This window comes from Cervus canadensis, chromosome X (genome assembly GCF_019320065.1).
Source record: "Cervus canadensis isolate Bull #8, Minnesota chromosome X, ASM1932006v1, whole genome shotgun sequence".
NCBI classification, from domain to species: domain Eukaryota; kingdom Metazoa; phylum Chordata; class Mammalia; order Artiodactyla; family Cervidae; genus Cervus; species Cervus canadensis.
The window spans coordinates 58,931,340-58,950,152 of record NC_057419.1 but is presented as its reverse complement, the minus strand read 5'-3'; the positions used below and the strand labels follow the sequence as shown (position 1 = coordinate 58,950,152).

General features: G+C 40.7%; 1 protein-coding gene and 1 long non-coding RNA gene across 3 annotated transcripts in view; one reads left to right on the top strand and one right to left on the bottom strand.

The window, feature by feature from the left end:
• The window catches only part of ZC4H2 (zinc finger C4H2-type containing), a 66,704-nt gene extending 58,371 nt beyond the window's left edge, over positions 1-8,333 (bottom strand). The window contains exon 1 of one of the 2 annotated variants that reach the window (XM_043459309.1): positions 8,154-8,333. In XM_043459309.1, the coding sequence (XP_043315244.1) occupies positions 8,154-8,206 (53 nt within the window). In that variant the 5' untranslated portion in view covers positions 8,207-8,333. The remainder of the gene's footprint in view (positions 1-8,153) is intronic. The other variant, XM_043459307.1, reaches the window with a different exon arrangement.
• Positions 8,334-8,450: 117 nt separating this feature from the next.
• Positions 8,451-18,813, top strand: part of LOC122435094 — a 28,044-nt gene continuing 17,681 nt past the window's right edge. The window contains exons 1-2 of the long non-coding RNA XR_006267582.1: positions 8,451-8,888; positions 10,648-10,807. This is a non-coding gene — a long non-coding RNA (uncharacterized LOC122435094). The remainder of the gene's footprint in view (positions 8,889-10,647; positions 10,808-18,813) is intronic.

Genomic DNA, 18,813 nt, shown 5'->3' with positions numbered 1-18,813 from the left:
GACACAGATGTACAGAACAGACTTTTGAACTCTGTGGGAGAAGGCGAGGGTGGGATGTTTCGAGAGAACAGTATCGAAACATGTATATTATCTAGGGTGAAACAGATCACCAGTCCAGGCTGGATGCATGAGACAAGTGCTCGGGCCTGGTGCACTGGGAAGACCGAGAGGAATCGGGTGGAGAGGGAGGTGGGAGGGGGGATCGGGATGGGGAATATATGTAAATCCATGGCTGATTCATGTCAATGTATGACAAAAACCACTACAATATTGTAAAGTAATTATCCCCAACTAATAAAAATAAATGGGAAAAAAAATCAGGGGCAGAATGAAGATAGATGCAATAGAAGCAGTTCTGTAAGTGGAAATGGGTATAACACTGTAATTATCCAAGCTGGTCATGATGAATGACTAAAACAGGACAGTGAGTGTGGAGATGGAGAGTAGGGTAAGAATCTGAGCCAGATGTTGAAGGTAGAAATGGTGGGACTTGCTAACTAGTCAAAAGTGAGTTATAAAAAAGAAAGGGTAACCAGCATCAACATTCAGGTTTCACTCTCAGATAACTGTGCAGGAGAGTGATAGCATTAAACAAGGGGTTTAGTGGGAGGAGCTGGATTGGGGCAGGAATAGACAAAGTCTCAAGAGTTGGTCAACTTCAGCTGTGTCTGTGGAAAAGCCGGTGGACAAGCCCAGTAGACTGTGTGATATATCAGGCTGAAATTTGGAAAGAAGATAGGGGGTAGAAATTGGAGATTTGGAGATACTATTTGAAGCCATAGGAGTACAAGAGGTAACTCATGAAAATGTGTAGAGAGAGAAAAAAAGAAGACCCAGGGCAGGAACTTAGATTCAAGAGGATCTACTTAACACTACAATATTTACTTCCAAAATAAGTTTTTTTTCCCTTCTTAAGTGAAGAAAGCTTATTGTGTATGGATATGTGTGCAATTGGGGCATGGTGTCTGCAATGTGTGTGTATGGGTGGCGTGTGCATGTTAAGGAGATATTAGTATGCATTTGGGGAGCTGGTGAAGGGCCCTGGTTGCTCTAGTGGTGGCTGCACTCACATTCTTTGCCTCGTAGCTTCTTCTCCTCTCCTTCCTTGTTTTCCATCTCCCCTCTTTTGTCCTATTCTTCTCTTCCCCTTTCCACATATCCACATGCTCCTTCATCACCACTTGGAAGCCCAAGGAATTGATGGGCAAAATAGACCAGTGTGGGATTTGGGGGGCTGAGATCTGGAACATAATGTTTAAGTGTGGTTTAGATTAAAAGGAAAGACAGGGCTGTGAGCATGGTGTCAGAAGCATTAGTGGGGAATGGTCTGTGGTGATATTTCCCATTTCAAATTCTGCCATCAGTGTGTGGGAATGTGTTTGTGTGTGTGACTACAAATATGTGTGTGAGTACTATTGTGTATATTTATGTGACTGTGCCTGGAGGAGTGTCTGGCTCTCAGCTTGACTTAATCAGATTTTGGGTGGTATTATCTTCATCACTGGGCTTCTGTGGTGGTTCAGATGGTAAAGAATCTGCCTGCAATACAGGAGACCTGGGTTCCATCCCTGGATCGCGAAATCCCCTGGAGAAGGAAATGGCAACCCACTCCAATATCCTTGTCTGGAGAATTCCATGGACAGAGGAGTCTGGTGGGCTACAGTCCATGGGGTCACAGAGTTGGACATAACTGAGTGACTAACACTTTTACTTTTCATCCTTATCACTACTACTTCAGCAAAGAAGCAAAAGTATTTTCTTTTTATCAAAAAAAAAGGCTGCTTTATTTATAACTTTAGGAGATTTAGGATTAGAGCAGATGAAGAATTATGAATAATGGTTAATCAGATTATCAGCATTTGTTGAAATTCATATGCCAAGTGAATAGGAGGATATATTCTCTCTTCCTTTCCTAGTTGTGTGACCATAGACAGGTTACTTAACTTCCCTGAGCCTTAGTATCCTTTCTGTAAAGTGGGGATAATAATTCATACCACAGATTCCCATTAGCAAGATTGAGTATTAAATGAGCCAAGAGTTTTAAAACTAGTAGGTATTCAAACAATGTTGGTTCTTTTCTCCAGTTCCTTCTATCATTCCTTCTCTCCACTTATAATACATGTTTTACCTGTCCATATGTGAACATCAACTATGTATTTGTAGCACTTTCCCCATTTTAAATTATTAAACCAAGTGATATAACCTTTGCATATTACTGTAAAATTGTCAAAAACAGGTTAATTTAAAACACTTTTGGTACATACATATCTAGAATTATGTCTTCTTTGTGAATTGACCCTTTTTCATATAGTTCATCATGTCATTTAATTGCTTCATTTAGACCATTTATATTCAACATAATTATTGATATGTTAAGGCTAAATCTGCCATTCTATCTTTTTTTAACCTGTTTTTTCTCTCTGTTTTTAGTTTTTCTCTTTGCTTTGTTCTGCATTTCTGTGGGTGACTTGAACATTTTTTTTAATTCCATTTAATGTATCTATAATTTTTTTTTAGTTAGAGTTGATTTGCAATATTATATTAGGTTCAGGTATACAAAATAGTGATTCAATATTTTATATATTATATACCATTTGAAGCTATGATAAAATATTGGCTATAATTCTCTGTGTTTTACAATCTATGTATCATATTTATTTTATACATAGTATTTTATGTCTCTTATTCCCCTACCCCTTATCTTTCCCTTCCCCCACTTTCCTCTCCTACTGGTAACCACTAATTTGTTCTCTATATTTGCGAGTCTGTTTCTATATTTTGCTATGTTCATTAGTTTGTTTTATTTTTTAGAATCCACATATAATAGACAACATACAGAATTTATATCCTCAAAAAGCTAAAAATAGAACTACCATATGATTCAGGAATTCCACTCCTGTGTATATAATCTAAAGAAAATGAAAACACTAATTTGAAAAGATATATGCACCCCTATGTTCATTGCATCGTAATTTACAATAACCAAGATATGGAAGAAACCTTAGTGTCCATCAACAGATGAATGGATCAATAAGATGAAATTTTACCTCCTTTTTATATTCCTTTATACTCCCTGTTCATAATATAAATGTCTTAAATATTTCCTCTACACACATTTAGAACAACATGAGACAGTGTAATAAATTATGATCCAATCATCAAACAAGATTCATACAACTCAAGAGGAAAAGAAATTCTGTTGTATTTACCCAGGTTTTAGTCTATTCTGTTCTTTCTTCCAAGTTTCCTCCTTTTACCATTTCTTTTCTGTTTTAAGATTTACTTTAGTCATGCTTATAAGATAGACATCCTACTGATAAATTCCCTATTTCCTTTCATCTAAGAATGTCTTGATTATCCCTTTATTCCTGAAGGTTATCATCACTGAACATAGGATTCTTGGTTGATGATTCTTTTTCCTTCAGCACTTGAAAAATGTGCTACTTCCTGCTAGGGCCTCATCACTTTCTGATGAGGAATCTGCTGACTTTCTTTTCCTTTTTTCCCCCCTGAAGGTTGCCATCTACCTCTACAATGATTGAATCATGTGCTGCTGCAGCGACTGACCTACAACATCCCCTGAAGGACTTCAGGATGGAGAGCAGTAATCTTTGGATGAAGATCAGCTGCCCCACTACCTGCATACTGGAAAAGACACAATTTAAAGGACTCTCTCCAACCTGGACGAAAGGACTTTTTATCAGGTACTTTTAACTAGCTAATGCACAGTGAAAACTGAAGGGAAATTGACTATTGGATTAATTCTCACTTCTAAAGGCCCCTACACCAGACTGTTCTATAGAGAGGACTGCTGAACTCAAATTCACCTTAAAACAATGTTCAAACACAGGACACTCACCAGGATGAGAAAAAGACATCAAAAGTAGACAGCTTACCCAAGATGCTAGACCTGATTCATATGATCATTTATAATGTTTTCTTGATTTCTTAGACCTCTGCATATAAATCAAATGTTTTTCTACCATGGACACAATCCTATGCTAATTTTAAAGGTCAATCCAATTGTTGCACTGTGGCCAATTACCTGTGTCTAGTACTTCCAGATTACCTTGGTGGATTTCTTCACTCCAAGGCTCTGATTGGATGACCCTTAAAAAACTTTATTTCTGTCCTGTTCAGGCTACTTTTGATATTGCTCAGTGGGATCTTCTCTACTGGCCAATTAATAATGCCTGCTCTGACCCTGGTCATTACTCAAGCTCAATCAGAGCAACAAGCAAAAATTCAGCCAAGGAATAAAATTTCCCACAATTATGGGATGGATTTATGTGGCTAACACCAGATTGTGGTCATTTAAAATTTAAGCAATCTCCCCCACCCTGCTTTATCTTGAGAACAATTAAATTATGCTAAGAATAAGCAGCCTAGGGACACTAGGAAATTGGATTGGGAGCCATATGGACAGTGAAAATATATAATTTCCCTGAAAGATAAAGGTTGGTACAGGATAAGAATAAGTCAGAAGAGCTAAAAAAAAAAAAAAAGTCAGAAGATCTGAGGATATAGGGGGCTGCACCTAATGGAAGTTACTGGCTTCTTACTTATGACTTTAATAGTATTGCTAGTTATGTTTTTTGTACTTTGCCTGTTCTACAAGATTATTGCTTCTTGTTTGACCAAATGTGTGACTGAACCTCCAATGAAAATAATGATGACTAAGTAAATTGAAGCAGTTGATCAAATATTCTGTATGTGATCAACCATTATAATAATGTAGCTCTATATATGGGAAGATACAAAAAGGGCAAATTTTCCGGGACTGTAACAGCATAACTAAGACAAGTTAGTCCAGAGACCTTTGATTACTGTTGATAAAACCTAGTCCAGTTACAGCACATTGAGTGGCCTGCCTGAAAAATCTTCTTGAGACCTGAGAATGAGCCTTCCTAGCAATGTGGGACAAAATAGTCATGAAATGCCTCCCCAAGTATGGCTGAATTTATAACCATGAAGGGGCCCTGCCAGCCACAAATTGGCCCTTGCTGTGGGTGCTTGCCATCTACCTCTACAAGGATTAAATCATGTGTTGCTGCAGCTGCTAACCTCCGACACCCTCTGAAGGAGTTCAGGATAGAGAGCAGAAATGAGGCATTTTGTATTCTAGGAAACTGGCAGGATGGGTCTTTAGATAGATACTCTCAGAAACTGATTTATGAGCTCAATTCTTGTATCTCCTCATATTTAGAAAAGCCCCAAACTCCTTCATGGTGAACAATTGTTTCTCATGACTAGCAAAAGCTTCATGAGACCAGCAAAAACTTTCTACAAAAAATATGTGCTTGATTGCATGTACTCCCCCCTTTACCAAAATCACATGTATACTGTCTTTTCCCCCTACCTCTTTGGAGCAGTTTCTCAGAGCTATCTGAGGTGCTGATTCCTGGGGTGAGGTCATATTTCCCCAAATAAAACTTACCTCTTAACTCTCATGTTGTGCATTTTTTTTTAGTAGACAGGTATAGGTAAAATGTTAATTCTTTGACTGCTTCCTAGATCTTTTCTGTGCTTTTGTTTTCAGAAAGTTGAATGTGTCTTGGTATGAATTTCTTCGGGTCTTTCCTAATTGATATTTGCTTAGTTTCTTGGATCTGGATGTTTACGTCCTTTGCTCAATTTGGGAAGTTTTAAGCCACTACTTCAGGTACTTTTCTGGCCCTGCTTTATTTCTCTTCTCTGAGATTCTATTGACATGAATGTTAGATCCTTCGTTATAATGCCACAGGTCTGGAGGTTCTGGCTCTGTTCAATTCCTTCTTTTCTTTCTTTCTTCCTTTTTTTAGCATTTAATTTCCCTCTGTTGTTCAGATTGTGTTATTTCTATTGTTTTATGTTTAAGTTGTCTGATTCTTTCCTCTGTCTTCTCCATCTTGCTGTTGAGCCTCTTCATTGAGTTTTTAAGTCTTTTTTTTTTTTTTTTCCAGTTTTCAAACTTCCATTGGTTTTCTTTGCACTTTACATTTCTTTGTTAAGACTTTATATTTAAATGCTGAGATTGTCTATTTTATCATTTATTGCAAGTGTGATGCATATGCTCCCTGAAGCATTTTTATGATGGCTACTTTAAAATCCTTATTGGATAATTCTGACCTCTGTGCCATCTCAATCCTAGCATCTGTTTACTTTATCTTGCCACTGAAATTGATAATCTTGGTATGTCAAATGATTTTTTTCAATTAAATTTGGACACTCCGGATCTCTTTTAATACTTGGTTTTTGCAGGCCTTCTCTGACATGCTACTTTTGCAGGGAAGAGGGGCAGCATAAGTCCAAGTTATCCACTGGGTCTCTGATTGACCAAGTTGAGGAGAGGCTCTTTGCTATTGCTGGTTGGGGATGAGAGTTCTGGCCTCTCTATGGGCCTCCTAGGATCCTATCCCAGCTAGTAGTGGTAGGAATGCCAGGTTTACCACTGGTGAGGGTGGAAGTCATGCCCCTCCATTTGGTCTCTACTAAGATGGGTCACTTCTCCTTGCTTCCAACTGTTCCTTCTCTTGGGGTTGGGTAGGATTCCTTTAAAGTCTGTTAAAAATAAGTCTAGGCTCTTCACTTGCAGGCAAAAGTTTCTTATTAACTGCATTGTTATTATGACAGTTGACCTTTTCCTGCACCAAGGTGTCTTACTCCCTATATCCTGATCCTTTTGCAGAAAAGAAAGTGCAACACATGCCGCCTCTCTAACTTTTACCAGACCCTCCATGGGATAGAGTGGGAAGCCCAGAGCCTCTGCACACAAATGGACTGGATTTCTGTCAAAATCTGGTATTTTCAAATGGTTTGGATCTGGAAAAGTTACTTAAATTTTCTGAGCTTCCATTTTCCCAGTTGTAAAGGAAGTGTAGGAAGTTGTCAGGATTCTTGCAGAATGAGCAATAGTAGGTCAATCAGCTTGGTAAATAATAGTTCCCTTCCTTTTACTCTCCAGAAGAGGTAGAGATATAATCCCTGCAAAGGACAGAAAAAGCCAAAGCACTTCCCCACCACCACCAACACATGTGAATCTCATCTAAGGCATCACTCCAAGGGTTAAATCTCTTGATCAAAGCCTTATTTCTTAAAGGGACACACTTGATATTCTCCCCCATTTTTCTTCAGGTTTCTAAAAAACACTAAAGAGAGACTGCCCGATTCAGGGCACCCTCAGAAGAAGGGTGGAAGCCGAGGCAGAGATGGGTAGGTGGGGGACAAGGGGTCTTGGCAGAGAAGAGCAGAGGAAGGAAGGCCTAGTGTTGGCCCAGGCAGTTCACTTAACCAAAGTTATTATGTTCTGAGCAAGGACAGTATCATCCTGTAGCCAATGCCACTCCTGGAGAGAAGGGGGAGGGGATGTAGGCAACACCCACTTTGCCAACCAGCCCGTCAGCCCATCACCTCTGGGTCCTGAGAGCAACTGCCAGTAGGTGGTAACTGCCTCCCCAGTCTCCACCACTCCCACCCCTCTCCCCTCCCTGAGCACCTGGTAAAAGAGGAGGAAAGCGGTGAATGAAAGCAAAAAATACACAGGAGCGAGTGCTCTCTGTCCTCTCAGTCCGGGCCTTGCATAAGATTCCTCCTTATCCCCAGCTGGCAGTCCCCAGCTGCTGCCCCCAGCCCCTGATGCGTTAGACTCTGCTCTTAAAAGGCTCACCCGAGCTCGAGGTCCTGAAGTTGAACAGAAGACTGAAAAGAATCTAGATTCATAAAGAGCAAGGAGCCAAATACACCTTGGAGCCAATCAACACTTTAAAGAATAATGGGTCCAAGAATGCCATTCCCCTAACTCTGACCCAAGAAGAACAAAGCTGTCTTGGGACCAACACCACCGCCACCCCCTCCACACACACACACACACACACACACACTGCCACCACCACCCCCACACACACTGTGGGTCTCAATCTGGCTTTCTCAAACACATCTGACAAGAGATCCTTCTCGGTCAGTCTGTTTCTCTGCCTCTCTCTGCTAGTTTCAGTTCTGACTCTCCCCTGCCTCTTTCCCATCCTTGAATTCCATAGTGAATGGGATCCTTTCCCGTCCCTCTCCGCAAGTAGCCCAACAATAGATACTTTCCGTAGGTAATAGCCCTCTCCGGTAGTGAGGGATTTGTGGAGCTACGGAGGGGGACTTGGGGGGCACTGCAATGTTGCACTTACCTGATCTCTTTAATGCTTTCCAATTTGCACATGATTTCCTGCTCATCTGCCATGCTTTTCACTCTCAACTTCACGTCCTGAGAAATACACAAACACACAAACCCAGGGATACAATAGACACAATGTAACCACCTCCTCTCGGCAGGAGGCTCTGAGCCTGTGCGGTAGGGACGTGGAGAAGGCCTGGGAGCTGTAGTCCACAGCTCCAGGACCAGCCAGGCAGCCCGGGGGCCTGCAGGACTACAACTCCCAGAAGGCCAAGCGAGGCATTCCTGTTTCTCTTCCTGCAGCCGCACTTTAAGTCAATTTGTCACCGATAATTGTGTCAAAGTTTGCCAGGAGTACAAAACAATAGTGATATTTGTTTGGGCGGTGCGCGGAAAAAAATGAGGAAGAAATACCACAGAAGGCAACTGAACAGATGAGAGACATACTCACATCCCGCGGGGGCCCCTCACACCAACAAAAGCTTGCCAGGAGTCGCTCATTAGTGGGCACTGGGGCTGGAGAGAAACTCTGCAGGTGACATTGCTTCTGAGAGATTGAGTGTTTTGGCAGCCGTCTGGGAACTAGTGACTTTGGCATTCAGATGGAGATGGAGTGGAGGTGAAGAAGAGGCGAAGGAAGAAGGGAGCAGCTGCTAAATTTGAAGGATGGGGAGGGGGTGACCTCCTTCCTTCCTGCCCTCCATCCATTCTGGTTACTGAGTTCAGACTTTGCCAGTCAACAAAGGAGGTACTGGGGACAGTACTGGGTGGATACTGGGGGTGGCACCGGGGTGAGGCAATGATAAATAAAAGCAAGTCCTTGCCTTTGAGGAGCAGGAGAGTATGAAAAGTAACCCATTAATTAAAGTGCACTGTGCTGTCGTAATACAGAAACGGATAAAGTGTAATCTGAGCAGAGAAGATGTAAATAGGTCTCAAAAGGTAACTGAGAATTTTCCAGTCCATTGAGGAAGACTGACTTTCCAGGACAGGGCACAACACATACAGAAAGGAAAGAGCAAGTAGGCCAAGGTGTCTGAAGTGCAAGGTTAATATATGGAGTGCAGAGGAGGGAAAGAGAAATGGGGAGATGTACCTGGAAAAGCCAGGTTGGAACCAGGTTGTGAAATGCCTTTAAATCCAAACTTGAGTTTGGATTTAATATTATGGGCACATATATGTCACTCATTTATTAAGTGTGCTAAATAATTCCAAGTTATTTTATGTTTCAAAGCACAGGAGTGGTAAAGTTGGAGGGATGTCTTAGGGAAGTGATGCTAGAAGCAAAGAGGTGAATGATTTGGGGGGGATGAGAGCATGCAAGAAGAGATAGTTGTTCAGAGAGCATGGACAGGCCCAGAGAGTTGGGTTTTGGACAAATAAAGGACTTTGACTCACTTCCAACTAAAAGTAAGTTGGAGTTCTTTCCAATTGATCTTGCCCTTTCTTTTTCTGGGCCTCAATTTCCTCATCTGAAAAATGGACCTATGAAGCCATACCTCAAAGGCTTGTTGTGAGTACTCAATGAGATCATTCCCAGATGGTGCTAAATACAAGGCTTGCTATTTTGGGGAGCTGGAGAATAGTGGGACATGAGTCTCAGGACATTCTGGATATCCATACTGAGTTTAAGAGTTCTCTAGAGAAAGAATTGAAGCCCTGATCTTCTGTGGATCCTAGACATAATAACTTTACAACCAGGAAATTCTCCCTGGTATCCAGCCTAAAAATTTCCTGGTGGGCTTGAGGATCCCTGTCTTGTAGTGTCACTAGAAAGCATCTGAAGACTATTAAGCTGGTTGCTCACAAAGACTGTGTGTCTGAGCTACTGTACCTTAGAGTCCAAAGCCAAGGCTGCAACCCTGTTCTATAAGAGGAGGGGGAAGGGAACAAGGTCATGCAAGTTCCTGGAATATATCTGATACTGTGCTAAGAGCTGCATGTATATTCCCTCATTTCATCCTCTCAATCACTGTGAAGGTGATGAGTAGATTTATCCCTTTTTACAAGGGAAAAAAACTGACTCCGGAAAACTGGCTTGGCCAAAGCCACAGGTTGAACCAGGGGGCTTTGGAATATCTATGAAAAAATATGAAAAACAAAAGTAAAATTGGATCTTAAATGTATATATTTAAGTAAAAAATCGCTTTATAAATTAACTTTGATTTGAAGAGAAATGGGGGGTGTTTATAGGGGTGTCGGGGAAGTTATTTAGGAGTGGCCTCTGAGGTTTTAAAATATTTCTCTCCTTCTGTCATCCACTTCCTTCTAGAATTGTTATCTCATGCTATTTTCACACATCTGGTAAGGGTCTAGATGTGGCTTTGTATCTGTTTCAATTAATGTGTTAATGCCTTTACAATATGATTTTCAAAGAAATTTGGCCAGTTTCTTTCAAGCCTCACCAAAACCCTATTTCACAAATAAGGAACCAGGACGGGAGATAACCCATCCCATCTGACACAGAAACATAAGCCTTGACTCAGGGACTTGTGCTCTTTCCATAGTCCCACACTGGCTTCATCAAGCTGCTGCGCCCCCACGGAATCCAAATGGCTCTGTTACTTCAGCTAGATAGTACACTCCAATACAGGGAGCCTGCAGAGGACCAAATATGTTCCATCTTTGCAACCCAAGGACATCAAAGGAAGATGACAGCTAATCCAGGTAAAGGGGGCTTGAGCACTTGGAGCTTAGAGGAAGCTTTGTGCTATTTGTAATAGTTAAGGTATCCAACTAAGGAAAGGGCTCATAAGTGTTGTAGCTATCATGGATTTGTCTTGGTTTCTTAACCTCTTTATTAACAGGTGTCTCACCTGCTCCTTGCTGAATGCTATGACCAAGCTAGCTGTGAGAGGAAGGAAAATGTTAAAGATAAAGAGAAAGCAATAGAAAGAAACTTTATTTTCTGCTCTATCTCCTGAAGTAGCACTTAACACAGTATCTTCAAGACAGTCTGGTAGCCTTATAGTAAGAAGTGTTCAATTACTGTTCAATTACCCTCAGTTGATTAGAAAGCTCTTTAATGGGTGAGAGAATATTTTAGAGCTGTGCTAGAAGTGAGTTATAATGTGTTATTTTCTTAGAAAATATTGATTGATTTGAGGTAGTAGAAATAAATGCCATAGTCCTATCAGGATCAACCTTGTCCTTATTGCTAAGAAACAGGTAAGGAGGCAGGATATGTTGGGATGAATATTATTAAAATGCAAGGAATTAGCAAAGGGGAAGTCAGCCAGTTTCTTCTTAACCTGATATTTTCAGGGAACAGATCAAGATTTAAAGAGTGGAGGCCAGAATGTTTGAATTCATACATCTTTCCCTTTGTTTCAGTAATGAACTGAACTAAGAGAGGAGGCAGAGGTACAACAACAGCTCTCAATCTGAATTAATTTTCAAAAACTGCTGCAAAAAAAAATTGCAGAGGGAGGAACACTGAAGCTCATTCTATGAGGCCATCATCACCCTGATACCAAAACCACACAAAGATATGACAAAAAAGAAAATTATAGGCCAATATCACTGATGAACATAGATGTAAAAATCCTCAACAAAATACTAGCAAACAAAATATAACAACATATTAAAAGAATAATACACCATGATCAAGATATTTATCACAGGGATATAAGAATTCTTCAATATACATGAATTAGTCAATGTGATACACCATATTAATAAGCTGAAGAATAAAAACCATATAGTCATCTCAATAAATATAAGTGAAAATCGCTCAGTTGTGTCCAACTCTCTGTGACTCCATGGACTATACAGTCCATGGAATTCTCCAGACCAGAATACTTGGGTGGGTAGCCTTTCCCTTCTCCAGGGGACCTTCCCAACCCAGGGATGGAACCTGGGTCTCCTGCATTACAGGTGGATTCTTTACCAGCTGAGCCACAAGGGAAGCCCAAGGATACTGGAGTGGGTAGTGTATCCCTTCTCCAGCATATCTTCCCAACCCAGGAATCGAACCGTGGTCTCCTCCATTGCAGGTGGATTCTTTACCAACTGAGCTATTAGGGAAGCATCATCTCAATAGATGCAGAAAAATCTTTTGACAAAATTCAACACTCATTTCTCCCAGCAATCTTGATTGCAGCTTGTGCTTCCTCCAGCCCAGCATTTCTCATTATGTACTCTGCATATAAGTTAAATATCAATAACCTCAGATATGCAGATGACACCACCCTTATGACAGAAAGAGAAGAAGAACTAAAGAGCCTCTTGATGAAAGTGAAAGAAGAGAGTGAAAAAGTTGGCTTAAAGCTCAACATTCGGAAAACTAAGATCATGGCATCCGGTCCCATCACTTCATGGCAAATAGATGGGGAATCAGTGGAAACAGTGACTGACTTTATTTTTTTGGGTGCCAAAATCACTGCAGATGGTGATTGCAGCCATGAAATTAAAAGACACTTACTGCTTGGAAGAAAAGTTATGACCAACGTAGACAGCATATTAAAAAGCAGAGACATTACTTTGCCAACAAACGTCTGTCTAGTCAAGACTATGGTTTTTCCTGTAGTCATGTATGGATGTGAGAGTTGAACTATAAAGAAAGCTGAGTGCTGAAGAATTGTTGCTTTTGATCTATGGTGTTGGAGAAGACTCTTGAGAGTCCCTTGGACTGAAAGGAGATCAGTCCTGGGTGTTCATTGGAAGGACTGATGCTGAAGCTGAAACTCCAATACTGTGGCCACCTGATGCGAAGAGCTGATTCATTTGAAAAGACCCTGATGCTGGGAAAGATTGAGGGCAGGAGGAGAAGGGGACGACAGAGGATGAGATGGTTGGATGGCATCACCAACTCAATGGACATGGGTTTGGGTAGACTCCGGGATTTGGTGATGGACAGGGAGGCCTGGCGTGCTGCAGCTCATGGGGTCGCAAAGAGTAGGACACGACTGAGTGACTGAACTGAACTGAACACACATTTATGATAAAAACTTTCCAGAAAGTGGGCATAGAGGGAAACTAACTCAACATAATAAAAGCCATATATGACAAAACACACAGCAAACATCATTCTCAATGGTGAAAAACTGAAACCATTCCCTCTAAGATCAGGAAGAATACAAGCATGTCTATTCTTGCCACTATTGTTCACCATAGTTTTGGATGTCTGAGTCATGGCAATCAGAGAAGAAAAAGAAATAAAAGGAGTCCAAGTTGGAAAAGAAGTAAAACTGTGACTGTGACTGCGGCTTACACGAAAACTACATGTTTTCATAGAAAACATTACATAGAATGCTTCATAGAAACAAACATAGAAACATTCATAGAAAATGTTGCATAGAAAAGGCTTCTCTGGTGGCTCAGATGGTAAAGAATCTGCCTGCAATGCGGGAGACCTGGATTTGATCCCTGTGTTGGGAAGATTCCCCTGAAGGAGGGCATGGCAACCCACTCCAGTAATCTTGCCTGGAGAATCCCAAGGACAGAGGAGCCTGGTGGGCTACAGTACATGGAGTCACAAAGATTTGGACACAACTGAGCAACTAAGCACACCACATACAGAGAAAATCTGAGAAAGACCACCAGAAACGACTAGATCTTATCAATGAATTTGGCAAAGTTGTGGGATACAAAATTAATACAAAGAAATCTCTTTCATTCCTATACACCAATAATGAAAGATCAGAAAGAGAAATTAAAGAAACAATTCCATTTACTATCACACCAAAAAGAATAAAATGCCTTAGAATAAGCCTGCCTAAAAGGCATGTACTTAGAAAACTATAGGATACTGATGAAATAAATCAAAGACAACACAAACAGATGGAGAGACATACCATGTTCTTGGATTGGAAGAATCAATATTTTGAAAATGGCTATCAGTCCTGGGTGTTCATTGGAAGGACTGATGCTGAAGCTGAAACTCCAATACTTTGGCCATCTTATGCGAAGAGTTGACTCATTGGAAAAGACCCTGATGCTGGGAGGGATTGGGGGCAGGAGGAGAAGGGTACGACAGAGGATGAGATGGCTGGGTGGCATCACCAACTCGATGGACAGGAGTTTGAGTAAACTCCAGGAGTTGGTGATGGACAGGGAGCCCTGGCTTGCTGTGATTCATGGGGTCACAAAGAGTCGGACACGACTGAGCAACTGAACTGAACTGAACTGATACTACCCAAAGCAGTTTATAGATTCAGTTCAGTCTCCATCAAATTACTAATGACATTTTCACAGAATTAGAGCGAAAATTTTTACAATCTGTGTGGAAACACAAAGACCCTGAATAGCCATAGACAAAGCAATCTTTTTTTTGGCTGTGCTGGCTTTTTCTATGCCAGCTTTTCTCTAGTTGCAGTGAACAGGCTTCTCATTGCAGTGGCTTCTTTTGTTGTGGAGCATGGGAGCATAGGCTCTAGGGGGTGCGGGTTTCAGTAGTCCTGGCACATGGGCTCAGTAATTGTTACTCCTGAGTTCTAGGGTATAGGCTCAGTAGTTTTGGTGCACTGGCTTTGTTGCTGCAAGGCATGCAGGATATTCTCAGACCAGAGATCAAATTCATGTCTCCTGCATTGGCAGGTGGATTATTTACCACTGAGCCACCAGGGAAGCCCCAGAAGCAACTTGAGAAAGAAAAACAGATGTGGAGAAATCAGGCTCCCTGGCTTCAGACTATACTACCAAGCTACAGTAATCAAGGCAGTATGGTACTGGCACAAAAGCAGAAACATACCAATGAGACAGGATAGAAAGTCCAGAGATAAACCCATGCACTTATGGTCACTTAATATCTGACAAAGGAGGCAAGGATATACAATGGAGAAAACACAGTCTCTTCAATAAGTCGTGCTGTGAAAACTGGACAGCTACATGTAAAAGAATGAAATTAGAAAACACTCTTACATGATACACAAAAATAAAATAAAAATGGATTACAGACCTAAATGTAATACTGGACACTATAAAATTCTTAGAGGGAAATATAGACAGAAATCATAGCAAAATCTTTTTTGATCCACCTCATAGAGTAATGAACATAAAAACAAAAATAAACAAATAGACTCTAAATAAACTTAAAAGATTTTGCACAGCAAAAAAAGCCACAAACAAAACAAAAAGACAAACCTCACAATGGAAGAAAATATTTACAAATGAAGCAACTGACAAGGGATTAATCTGCAAAATATAGAAACAGTTCATGCAGCTCAATTTCAAAATACACACAACTGAATGAAAAAAAAAATGGGTGGAAGACATAAATAACCATTTATCTAAAGAAGACATACAAATAGTTAAAAAGCACATGAAAGGATGCTCAATTTCACGAATTATAGTTGTTGTTGTTTGGTCCCTAAGTTATGTCCAACTCTTTGCAACCCCATGGGCATGTCAGGCTCCTCTGTCCTTCACTATCCCCCAGAGTTTGCTCAAACTCATATCCATTGAGTCACTGATGCCATCCAACCATCTCATCCTCTATCGTCCCCTTCTCCTCCTGCCCTCAGTCCTTCTCATTATCAGGGTCTTTCCAAAGAGTCGGCTCTGTGTATCAGGTGGCCAAAGTACTGGAGCTTCAGCTTCAGAAACAACCCTTCCAATGAATATTCAGTTGACTTCGTTTGGATTGACTGTTTTGATCTCCTTGCAGTCCAAGGGACTCTCAAAAGTCTTCTTCAGCAGCCCAATTCCAAAATATTAATTCTTCCACAGTCAGACTTCACTATGGTCGAACTTTCAGATGCATACATGACTACTGGAAAAACCATAGCTTTAACTATATGGACATTTGTCAGCAAAGTAATCTCTCTGCTTTTTAACACACTGTCTAGGTTTGTCACAGCTTTCCTTCCAAGGAGCAAGCGTCTTTTAATTCCATAGCTGCAGTCACCATCTGCAGTGATTTTGGAGCACAAGAAAATAAACTCTGTCACTGCTTTCACTTTTTCTCCTTCTAATTGCCATGAAGTGATGGGACTGGATGCCATGGTCTTGGTTTTTTGAATGCTGAGTTTTAAGCCAGCTTTTTCACTCTCCTCTTTCACTCTCATCAAGAGGCTCTTTAGTTTTCTTCGCTTACTGCCATTAGAGTGGTATCATCTGCATATCTGAGATTCTTGATATATCTCCCAGTAATCTGGATTCCAGCTTGTGATTCCTCCAGCCCAGCATTTTGCTTGACGTACTCTGCATTTAATTTAAATAAGCAGGGTGACAATATACAGCTTTGATGTCTTTCCCCAATTTTGAACTAGTCCATTGTTCCATGTCCAGTTCTAACTGTTGTTCCTTGACCTCCATTTTTTTCAGGAGGCAGGTGAGGTGATCTGGTATTCCCATCTCTTTAAAATTTTTCCTCAGTTTCCTGTGATCCACATAGTCAAAAGCTTTAGCATAGTCAGTGAAATAGAAGTAGACGTTTTTCTGGAATCCCTTTGCTTTCTCTATGATTCAACAAATGTTGGCAATTTGATTTCTGTTTCCTATACCTTTTCTAAACCCAGTTTGAACATCTGGGAGTTCTCAGTTCATGTACTGTTGATGCTTAGCTTGAAGGATTTTGAGCATTACCTTCCTAGCATGTAAAATGAGCTCAATTGTATGGTAATTTGAACATTCTTTTGCATTGCCTTTTTTTGGGGATTGGGATGAAAACGGACCTTTTCCAGTCCTGTGGCCACTGCTGAGTTTTCCAAATTTGCTGACATATTGAGTGCAGCACTTTAACACCACCATCTTTTAGGATTGAAATAGCTTAGCTGGAATTTCATCACTTCCCCTAGCTTTGTTTTATAGTGATGCTTCCTAAGGCCCACTTGACTTCACACTCCAGGATTTCTCTCCTCTAGGTGAGTGACCACACCATCATGGTTATCTGGGCCATTAAGACTTTTTTGTGTAGTTCTGTGTATTCTTGCCCTCTCTTCTTAATCTGTTCTGCTTCTGTTAGGTACTTACTTGCCAGTTCTATCGTTTATCATGCCCATCCTTGCATGAAATGTTCCCTTGGTATCTCCACTTTTCTTGAAGAGATCTCTAGTCTTTCCCATTCTGTTGTTTTACTCTATTTATTTGCATTGTTCACTTAAGAAGGCTTTAAAAAAAAATCTCTCCTTGTTATTCTCTGGAAGCATTCAATTGCGTATATCTTTCCCTTTCTGCCTTGCCTTTCACTTCTTTTCTAAGCTATTTGTAAAGGATCCTCAGACCATTACTTTGCCTTCTTGCATTTCTTTTTCTTTGGAATGGTTTTGGTCACCACCTCCTGTACAGTGTTAGGAACCTCCATCCATAGTTCTTCAGGCACTCTATCAGATCTAATCCCTTGAATCTATTTGTAACCTCCACTGTATAATCATAAGGGATTTGATTTAGGTCATACCTGAATTTTCTAGTGATTTCCACTAGTTTCTTCAATTTAAGCCTGAATTTTGCAATAAGGAACTTACAATCTGAGCTACATTCAACTCTCAGTTTTGTTTTTACTGTCTGGATAGAGCTTCTCCATCTTCAGCTGCAAAGAATGTAATCAATCTAATTTTGATATTGACCATCTGGTGATGTCCATGTCTGGAGTTGTGTCTTGTGTTGTTGGAAAAGAGTGTTTGCTATCACCAGTGAGTTCTCTTGGCAAAAATCTGTTAGCATTTGCCCTGCTTCATTTTGTACTCCAAGGCCAAACTTGCCTGTTACTCCAGATACATCTTGACTTTCTACTTTTGCATTCCAACTCCCTATGATGAAAGTGACCTCTTTCTGGTGTCAGTTCTAGAAGGTCTTGTACATTTTCATAGAACCATTCAACTTCAGATTTTCAGCATTAGTGGCTGGGGCACAGACTTGGATTTCTGTGGTGTTGAATGGTTTTCCTTGTAAATGAACCGAGAGCATTCTGTTGTTTTTTAGATTGCACACAAATACTGCATTTCAGACTCGTTTTTTGACTATGAGAACTATTCATTTCTTCCAAGTTTTTCTTTCCCACAGTAGTAGATATAATGATCATCTGAATTAAATTTGCCTGTCACTAAGTCTCTTCAGTCATGTCCAACTCTTTGTGACCCTGTGGACTCTTATCCGCCAGGCTCCTCTGTCCTTGGGATTCTCCAGGCAAGAATACTGGAGTGGGTTGCCATGCCCTCCTCCAGGGGATCTTCCCAACTCAGGGATTGAACTCGTGTTTCTTATATCTCCTGCATTTGCAGGCCAGTTCTTTACCACTAGCACCAACTGGGAAGCCCTATTCTGGTTCATTTTACTTTAGTGATTCCTAAAATGTCAGTGTTCACTCTTACCATCTCCTGTTTGTCTACGTCCAATTTACTTTGATTCATAGACCTAACATTCCAGGTTCTCATGCAATATTGTTCTTTACAGCATCAGATTTTACTTTTACCACCAGGCATATCTGCAACTGATCATAATTTCCGTTTTGGCCCAGCCTCTTAATTCTTTCTGGAGCTCTTCTCAGGAGTATATTGGGCACCTTGTGACCTGGGAGGCTCATTTTCTGGTGCCCTATCTTTTTGTCTTTTCACACTGTTCATGGGGTTATCCAGGCAAGAATACTGGAGTAGTTTGTCATTCCCTTCTCCAGTGGATCTCATTTTGTCTGAACTCTTCCCTATGAGCCATCCATCTTGGGTGGCCCTGCTTAGCATGCCTTATAGCTTCACTGAGTTGTGTAGGCCCTTTATCATGATAAGGCTGTGATCCAT